The sequence below is a fragment of the Halyomorpha halys genome, unplaced genomic scaffold (genome assembly GCF_000696795.3).
Source record: "Halyomorpha halys isolate HHAL.00 unplaced genomic scaffold, Hhal_1.1 Scaffold433.1, whole genome shotgun sequence".
In the NCBI taxonomy this organism is placed as follows: domain Eukaryota; kingdom Metazoa; phylum Arthropoda; class Insecta; order Hemiptera; family Pentatomidae; genus Halyomorpha; species Halyomorpha halys.
In genome coordinates, this window is record NW_027115152.1 from 1,090,766 (window position 1) to 1,101,520 (window position 10,755).

Genomic DNA, 10,755 nt, shown 5'->3' on the forward strand with positions numbered 1-10,755 from the left:
TATATATATTCGTTTTATAGGAATTCATTTATTTAATATTTATCCGTCATCTGTTATAACTAAAAATAGTTTTAATTAAAATCATACAACATGATCAAACTTACTTATGGAAAGCGTTCTAATCCCAAACAGTGTAAATTGAATGGAAAATATAAAGTTGTGGCGGCAGATGTAGAGTTAAAAAAAAGGAGTGGCAAAATTAATGTGATTACTTAGCGAGTGATGGACGGATATGGCGGGTTTATTTCATTTTGGGCCGGCAGGAATAGAGAAGGAGAAAAAAAAAAATAAATAAAAACGATGTTGGGGGTTATTGCGCGGTCAAAAGGCCGAATTTCCAAGATAATTTAAATAATCACATATTATCTTAGAGAGGCTATGACGATTTAAAATGTATTTTTTTTTTTATTTTGGTAGTTTTGTTTGTTTATTCTTTTTTTTTCATGTATTTTTCTTTTTCTTTCTGGAACGAGCAGAGCCGAGGAGGGAGATAATGTACTAGGAGAGTGGAGAAACAAAGACCGTGGGAGCTAACCTTGAGAGCGGGAGGTAGTGGAACAGGGAGTAGAAGTGGCCATGTTCGCGATAATGCAAGTCGAGACCGAAGAGCGGAGGGAGTTCAGGAAGAGAATGAGGGCCAAGTGCGAGTTTGTCTGCAAGTACTGCCAGCGCCGCTTCACCAAGCCCTACAACCTCATGATACACGAGCGCTCCCACAAGGACGACGTCACCTTCACCTGCGAAGTCTGCGGTAAGACCTTCAAGCGCCAGGACAACCTCAAGCAGCACAGGTATATTATAATATTATCTACTTTATACTGTACCCTCTGCACGCTGTACGCTGCAGTCGGGTGGGGGCGGAGGAGTGGGGGGAAGTGGGGGGCCTCCGGGTGACATAACAGTAAAATGGGACCTTTTAATTTCTCTTTTTTCGTCCCGCTGCGGCTCTGTTTTGCGGGAGTCGCGGCTTAGTGATTATGTGCTTCGGTTTCATTCACATGTAAGTTATTTACTTCACTTATAAGTAATTGTTCCAATATTCCTTTGTCTTAAAAGTACAATTAATAGACGATTGGACATTATCCCTTGATTTCGACATACCTTGACACAGTTTAATAATAAAAAAAAAGTTACTAATTAATCCAAATTCTAGACAATTAACCAAAGCCAAACTTAAATTCAATGTTAAAAGTTGAATCCATAAATTATTTTTGATGGTACGTTTTTGGCTTATTCCTATAAATAAATTATTTGAATACAACTATTTAAATCTTTATTAATAAAAATAAAGTAATTAATTAATTTTTATTAATCGTCAAAGAACATACGGATTCACACGAATTCTAATTATAGCCTTAACTTCTTTACTGATCTTCAGTCCAGCTCACAAATACACCTTTAGATACTGAACTGTAACTTTGTGTCAAACGAGGCGCGGCTTAGTGGTTTCATTCTTCGGCTTCATTCACATGTAACTTACTTACTTCACGTATAAGTAATTATTCCAATATTCCTTTGCCTTAAAAGTACAATTAATGGACGATTGGACATTATCCCTTAATTTCGACATATCTTGACACAGTTTAATAATAAAAAAAAAGTTACTAATTAATTAACTAATTCTATACAGATCTTGAATCCAACTTACTAATACACCTTCAGGCATACACTTCAAACTAACCTTATCCACTATAAAATAATTATTTAAGGGAAATTATATTTAAATATTCTTATAGACACGAATCCATTTCCCCCTTTAATTTTGACATGTCTTGACATTGATTAATAATAAAAATAAAGTAAATTATTAATTCTGTTTTAATCACGAAGAATATGATTATTTTTTTTAATATCATTACTTATATCGATAGTTACTTTGTGTCAATCCATTTGTGTTTTCTTAACTACTTCTTTTTACCCAATCATTTAAATGACTTTGTTCAATTTTCTTTAAATGACCAAGTTTTATGGACAGGAATCCATTTCCCCCTTTAATTTTGACATATCTGAACACTATTTAGTAATTAAAATAAAGTAAATTATTAATTCTGTTTTAATTATGAAAGAACATATAGTTACTTTGTGTCAATCCATCCTTAACCATCCGTGTTTCCTTAACTACTTTTTTTAACTAATCATTTAAAAGTCTTTGTTCCATTTTCTTTAAATGACCAAGTCTCATGGACAGGAATCCATTTTCCCCTTTAATTTTTTTATATTCCATATAGTATACTTCGTAGCAAATTCATGTAAAACTAATCTTAACAACGATAAAATGATTATTCAAGAGCAATTATATTTAAGTAAATCATACAACTTTCACCGCAAAGTTAAACATTGAATCCATAAATTACTTTTGATGGTATGTTGTTGGCTTATTACTATAAATAAATTATTTGAATACCACTATTTAAATCTTTAATAATAAAAATAAAATAATTAATTAATTTTTTAATCGTCAAAGAACATATTGATTCACACAAATATTAATTATAGCCTTAACTTCTTTACTGAACTTCATTCCAACTCACAAGTACACCTTTAGATACTCACTGAATTGTAACTTTGTGTCAAACTAATCTTGACCACTAAAAAATATTTTTTTAAAGAAAAATATTAATTATTTAAAGGATTCCAATATTTGACTTAAAAGTACAGCCACTGAACGATTGGGCATTATTCGAAACAGACTTCTTTAATTTTGACATAACGTGACACTCTTTCATAATAAAAATCAAGCAAATAATTAGTTTTTTTTTACAATCGTCAAAGAATATATTGATTTACACAAATTCTAGTCGTAGAATTATCTACTCGTAACTGATCTTTCCAACTCACAAATACACATTTAAGTAGTCACTGAATTGTAGGCCCTGATATATGAATATTTTTTTTTTATATCCTTAGCTAATTTAAGTTAATCTGTCCTTAACCATCTATGTATCCTGAACTACTTTATTTAACTAATCATTTAGAAAAACATTTTCCAATTTTCTTTAAATGACCAAGACCTAATGGGGTTAGTAGTAAAGTTTAAAATATTTACCTCTAACCACTTCCCATAATTAATTATATAAGAGGGATTATTCATAAAGACTTTTAAAGGATTGGTATTAATTCAAAACAGGCTCCTTTAATTTTGACATATCTTGCCACTATATAGAAATATCAACAAAGTAAAAAATTAATTATTTTTTAATCATGAAAGACCATTTATTTTGTGACAATCCCTGTTTACTTAACTGCTTTTTTTAACAAATCAACTTTGTTTAATTTTCTTTAAATGACCAAGTCTTGTGGACACGAATCCATTCCCCCCTTTAATTTTGGCATATCTTTACATTGATTAATAATAAAAATAAAGTAAATTATTAATTTTGTTTTAATCATGAATGAACATATGATTAAATTTTTTTATATCATTACTTATATAGATAGTTATTTTGTGTCAATCCATCCTTAACCATTAGTGTTTCCTTAACTATTTTTTTTAACCAATCATTTAAAAGACTTTGTTTAATTTTCTTTAAATGACCAAGTATTATGGACACAAATCCATTCCCCCTTTAATTTTGACATATCTTGACACTGTTTAGTAATAAAAATAAAGTAAATTATTAATTCTGTTTTAATCATGAAAGAACACATAGTTACTTTGTGTCAATCCATCCTTAACCATCTGTGTTTCTTAAACTACTTTTTAACTAATCATTTAAAAGACTCTGTTTCCATGGATTGAAAGCTTGTTAGTTTGATGGATACAAATCCACTTTTTCCCTTCTATTTTGACATATCTTGACAATGTTTAATAATAAAAAGAAAGCGAATAATTAATTTTTAAATAAAATTGTAGACAAACATTTATTTTTCCAATATTAAAAATCCAATATATGATGATTAAATAATCATGAAAGAACATCCTAATTTACACAAATTCTTGTAATAACCTCTGATTTTCAATCCAACTCACAAGTACACCTTTAGGTACTCTGAATTGTAGGCCCTGATATGTGTTTCTACATATGAATATTTTTTTTTAATGTCCTTAGTTACTTATCGATAGCCAAGTGTCAATCCATCCTTAACCATTTGTCTTTCCTTAACTACTTTATTTAAGTAATAATTTAAAAAAGTTTATTCAATTTTTTTAAATGACCAAGACCAAATGGGGTTAACTAACCACTCACTAGCTCACTAATCACTCAGGAGAGATTATTCTAAATAATCCCCTTTAATTTTGACCATTAATTATTACATTTTGGTAATAAAAATGAGCATATTTCTTTTTTATTCTAGTCATAGCCATAACAACTTCATTACTGCTGTTTGTATTGTATTATTTCTATTTAAATGTATGTATTTCAGATTATACAAAAAGACTTTTAGTATAGTCTCAAAACAGGCTCCTTTAATTTTGGCACATTTTGAAACTGTTTGATAATAAAAAGAATTATATAAAAATATTAATATTTAATAAAAATATCATAAAGTAAATAATTAATTTTTTTAATCGCCAAAGAACATACTGATTTACACAAATTCTCCTTTAATTTTGACGTTTCTTGCCTCTGTTAAGTAATAAAAATAATTATTTTTTTAACCGTCAAAAACATACTGAATTACACCCTTCTTTACCGATCTTCAATCCATCTTACGAATACACCTTTAGGTACACACTGAATAATAGTAACTTAGTATCCAATTAACCATAACCACTATAAAATGATTATTTAAGGGAAATTTTATTTTAAAAAATGTTTAAATTATTACACTGACATTGATTACAAAGTGTTACTTAAATTTTAAGCTCTCTAATACTAAAACCTCTGAGGTTAATAAATTCGGAAGAATTATTGATTAGGCCATTTTTCGTAGTTGTTTAGATACGAAGGTGCCATGGCCTGAAACCTTGGTATGGGTACGAATCCATTTTGTTCCTTTGATTTTGACGTATCTTGATACTATTGATTAATAAAAATAAATTAAATGATTAATTCTGTTTTAATCGTCAAAGAACGTACTGATTTACACAAATTCTTAGGCTTAACTACTGATAGTTCTGATCTTCCCAACTTACGGACACACCTTTCCTCACTCAATCGTAGTAAATTCGTGTCAAACCATAAGTTACTTTTGATAATAGTTTTTGATTACCCACCCTTAGTCCCTTCATATAATTAGTTATTTAAAAAAAATTATTTTAATAGACGTTTTAAGAGTTTAGACAATGATAAAAATTGAGTTTCTGTGTATTTTTTTTATTTTTAACCCTAAGAAATTAAAGGACCAATTAATTTACATGTCATATCAATTTTGTATCCCTTAAATAGGACTTAGCTATAGTGACAGATTTCTCGATTGACCAGAGAATGTCATCTGTTAAAATAGATCCATTTATTTATATTTTTTTTGTAAGGCATTCGAGTTAGTTGAAGTGAGCTCTTATGCACCATTTAATACTTTAGGACTTACATTTGAATTTTGTTGACAATATGTCGATATCTGAACAAATGACTTCAACTGAGGTGGGTTGATGGAAATGCCCACGCGAATTGGAACCTTCTGATTCATAGTTCGTCCACATGCGTCTCTTTTGCAAGAGATGTTCATGTTTTATTCCTGTCAAGTTTATGCAACTATTGTTGCATTGTAACTTTTTTATGGGCCATTTATGCATTGCCATAAACCATATCATTTTGGTTACTATCTCATTATTCATAATATGAATCAAATTCTATTAAAAGTACTCGTTTAATTAATAAATTCGAGTGATATATGAGAATTTTCGTTGATTAGAGTCAAAAATATTGTGAAAATGTAATCCCAGTTTTCGGTACTATCTTTGGAGTACGTCCGAGAGTGAAATGCTTTATTGACAGGAAACAATGCTGTCCAAATACAGTGTGTTGCTATAACAGCATATTACTCTATCTTAAAATACAACATAAAAATTATTATATAAAAATACATTGATACAATATTTAAAATACATTTTTTTAAAATAACTAAATTACATTAAATTTGTATTTTTTCAATTTGTTATTTATTTATTAAAACTTGTTTACTAGCTATAATAATTAATTAAACTCAGTCGTATTGGTTTCGAATTTACTTCCCAGTGTAATTCTTTGTAGATAAGCATTAGTACTTCCAAAATCCTTATAACCAAAAAAATATTTTTGGTTTTATGTCAGCATAGTGACTTGACGTACCTTGAAATCACTGACTGACGTACGGAGAATTACAAAACTTTCCCTTCATTTTCTATTTTCGACGTCATTAACCTTTAAGAAATCTGGGTCGCCATTAATCTTAATTCACTGTACTTAAAATACAATTATTTTTTCAAGTCTCGTTTTAAGTATCTTCGATCATTTTAGCCTTTTTAATTAAATCATAAAATTCGTAGATCATTTTCATCTTTTTTGCTGTTCCAATCTGACTGTTTTTTATGTTTATGCTAATAATATAAAGTAGGGTCATGGTTCGAAATGATCATGTCTTTACAGGTTAAAAAGTATTGGGGTAAAATTGTTAATTTGTATGTAATATCAATATTTAGCATTTTCGGGTGGATTGGGGACTGCAGCTGTATGTATTTAAAAAAAATATGTGCATGTATTCATAATTGTAATATTTATACTACATTATAAATTAATTTACAGGTTGATATATATATTTATTTATTTTTAATTTCTACATAGTATACATATATATTTTCAAGAATTAATGTTTAAAAATTGATTGTCTTCAGCAGTTTTTTGGTCTCGAATAGGAGAAAACAATATTTATTTTTCTATCTCAACATGAAATGACAATATGGAACTGCTTCACTTTATCTTACATGACTAATTGTTTCCTGAGCACAGATTATTCTATGAGCACAATTTTGGTGGTAGAAATTTGAATAAAGCAAATAAAATGAGATGATGGAATTAAATTTTCTTAGAAATGGAAAAAAAAAATCCTACTTTTTTATTATTATTTTCAATTCTCAATCCATTATATTTTTTTTTAATACTTTCTTTATACTATTTTGGCCATTTTTAATCTTCATTAAGTGATATTTTCTACAACTAAAAAAATAATAATAATAATTTTTTATTAACAATATAAAATAATTTATAGTCTAAATGTAATGTATATCTTATATTCTAAAATACTGATATTGAAATATCAAAAATTTAACTAACAAAAAAGTATTAATTATAAAATAACAATATAGAAATTATTGGAAAACCTATTTCATATCATACCTAATCAAAACATATGAAAAATTAATTATAACAGTAAAGCGAAACAACGCCATGACAACCAAAACATAAACAACAAATATTACAACTCCTATTCAAAATTATTAATTTTAATTTCAATATCCCTATTCAAATGTCTTATTAATATCGATATCAAAAATCGGCAACTATATTCTTACAATGTTTAATAGAAATATCGATATTTCATTTGTGAAAGGTTTTTAAATTTTAAAGATTGTTTGACAATAAACCATTTATATTTACATGCGCTGTTTCATATCGATATCAAATTTTCTCATACATGTATTACGGTTTTGTAGTAAAATTTAAAAAGAAAATGGAAGATGTTATCGCTAGATTAGACGGAAAAGTGATCAAGAGAAATTTTTTCGAAAATAAGGTCTTTTGCTTTCAAATTCAAGATACTATGCATGTACCAAATATATGCTTCAGGAGTCAAATAATGAAATTTTAAATTATTGATAATTTCACAAATTTAGGACATTGTTACATTTACTCGTAAATATAAAAGAAAGTCCTAAATTTCACAAAAATATCAAAACTTAGACTTCCCGAAGGATCATATCTTTGTTTCAGCACAACAAATCCGAAATTAAAAAAAAAAATAATGTTAATAATATTTTTTGTTGAAAAATTCAGGCGTTTGCTGTTTTCGTAATTACAGCAGAAATATAAAAATTTAATTTTTTACTAAAATTAACACTCTGTTCTTAAGCTCTCATACCTAGTGCTAAATTATTATGGAATAATTATTAAAAATACAAAGACTGATTTTATGCAGTAAGAATCATATATTTTAAATTGTAAATTCACCAGTAATATAGGTGTTTCTAATTTTTGACTTGTATTGAAGCACATGTCAGTATTTCCGTTTCTCCATTTCTTCTATAATTATAATATAAAAATAATAAATAAATACATATTATACATTAATGTGAAAAAAATTGTTTTAAATTGTTGAAAATGTTACTTAAAAAAAAATTGACCATGAAGATAGAAACTTGTCAAAACTCCTTAAATTGTTTTAATATTAGTATTAATTTAAATTAATATTAAAATACATTATTAATTGTTCAAATTGGTGAATATAAGGTTTGTGGTTTATGCCACACATTTCATAAATTATCTGCTCATTTCATTTGCTTTCTGAATACCAGTTCTTGATGTATATATGATCTGATGTAAATATTTTTGAATACTCAAAGAATGTACTAACTTTTCTGGATGCATTAATATTAACAGAGTTCCATTTCATAGCTTGAAATATAATGTAACATGCTCAGAGTGGAAAAAACAAAACAGGAAACATAAAATTTGAATATTAGAACCAATTAACTTAAGATTTTATGTTTATTTTATTATTACTATTATTATTTTTTTGTGGGAGGAATTTTCGACAATTCAGGATTTTTCGATTACTGGATTGTCTAAGAATTATTGGGCTCAAAAATTGGAGCCGATTTTGGAGTGGGTGTATTTAAAAAAAAAGTTTTTGTATGTTGTGTTGTTTAGATGTGGTTGGCGGTAGTTTGGAGAGAGATCTGAGAGCCGGCCGCATTATCGCACACTGTAAGCCTACAAATACATTTTAATCGTGTATTTTTATTGCATGTAGCCAACCACTAACATATTCCAGGGAATTTCAACGCTTTAAAAAATAATTGTAGTACCATTCTTAAAAAAATAAAAAATAAAATGGATAAAATTGCGAAGCGTTGAGGTATTCTGGTTGGACAATTTGCTGCCATTCGTTTAGTTGGACTTTGTCCAGAATAGCTTATTTTAGTTGTAGATAAGTGATTAACTTGAGTGAATAAGTTTAAGTTTTGATGTAGGACTAAATAAATTAAATGTCCCTTTATCACTTTATACACGAGGGTTTCGTGCATCTACGGTGTAAAAACTGGAAAAAAGTTCAAATTTTAATTTTTGTTTTTAGTAATTTTGACTTATATTTTTTAAATTTCTCTTTTCTATGAATAAATAAACGTAGAGAAGTAATTTGTCAAAATAATGCTAGCGTATAAATTTTAAAAGTAGCAGGGTGTAATTCTTCAAAAAAAAAATACCATGTATTCGAGACCTGTCTGATAATTTTTTTCCCAGATTTTATTAGTGAAATTGGGTAGGTCTTGGCTATGTTAATGAAGTCGACTTTTTAACTTTTTCGTTTATTCGCACTTTTCTACAGAGATTTTTCCAACAAAGGATTTCCAAAAAAAAAAAAAAAAAAGAAAGAATAATTCTAAAACAATTTTATATCAACGATTTATCTTATCCATCAATTTTGTGGAAATTTGAGCGCTAACGGTCCGGAAAATCGAATGAACATAAGAACAAAATTGTTTGAGAATTTATTTTTCTGTAAGAATCCTTAATCATGATTCAAGTAGACTCAAATGACTATCATCATGATTTTGACTTAACAAATAAAAGTCTTAATGATTTAAATGAATTCATACATGAAATATAATTCTTTAACGATTTTTTTTTCTTTATTCTTCTCGTTTGCACGTAAATTGTAAAAAATCTGTTTTGGGTTTTTGGTCATTTGCGCCTTCAGGACGCGTTAGATTGGAAAAATCACCAAAATGAAATCGTTTGGAAATTGGTATTTCCCTTCCCATAGGAAATTCTTTAATTAATTATATTATAATGTAAATGAAGAGGATATAAAGTCGACTTCACAATTAAAATAAACTTTGAACTCCAAATTACATTTCGAAAATCTCTGTCTTGAACTCTATTATAAGGAATTTTATTTTAGCGCAATTTTTTGTTTTTAATATTATTTTTATGTCAGGATTTTTGGTTTGCCTAGATTAATATAAAATTTTATATTATATTATTTTTATATATAATTTTTCCTGATATTTACGTTTTATTAATTAATAATAACCAAGAATATTGAACTAACGCTTATACCCTTCCCTTGCCTGCATAAATAATATACTTGTATTAAAAATCTCTACTAATTTTTTTTTCTAATAAATATTAACTAACAATTCCGTTTTTGGAAATTTGAATTAACCAAATTAAAATATATATATATATATATTAATCATTTGGAATATTTCTTTTACTAACCAAATTTGGACAGAGGGTATTTTAATGTTGGCCCACTGCCAGCGCAACCTATGTCGAGACCAAATTAGGAGATCCCCAAGTGAAATGTTCTGAAAAAATCCCCGACAGCTTTTGTTATACCTAGATTTGTGCATGTTTATGTGTTTAGTTTTTGAATAACATATTTATTTTATGTGTTTAATGCCTTGATATAGATGTAATATGTATGAGCATTATTCAATCAATGTATTTATTTATTGTGTTCTAGTAATATAGTCATGTCAAATATTTTTATATTTAATAAACTAATAATGGAAAAAAACGATATAAAAATTATAGTAATAATAAAATAAAATAATTAATTAAAACAATGATTTTTCAAAATGGGAATTATAAAATTATTTCTTTGAATGCA

At 27.5% G+C, this 10,755-nt stretch overlaps 1 protein-coding gene across 2 annotated transcripts in view; it reads left to right on the forward strand.

Moving 5' to 3' along the window:
• Window positions 1–10,755, forward strand: part of drm (drumstick) — a 44,741-nt gene that overhangs the window by 31,026 nt on the left and 2,960 nt on the right. Inside the window, exons 2-3 of one of the 2 annotated variants that reach the window (XM_014423645.3) lie at window positions 477–791; window positions 8,787–8,843. In XM_014423645.3, the coding sequence (XP_014279131.1) occupies window positions 577–791; window positions 8,787–8,802 (231 nt within the window). In that variant the 5' untranslated portion in view covers window positions 477–576 and the 3' untranslated portion in view covers window positions 8,803–8,843. The remainder of the gene's footprint in view (window positions 1–476; window positions 792–8,786; window positions 8,844–10,755) is intronic. The other variant, XM_014423644.3, reaches the window with a different exon arrangement.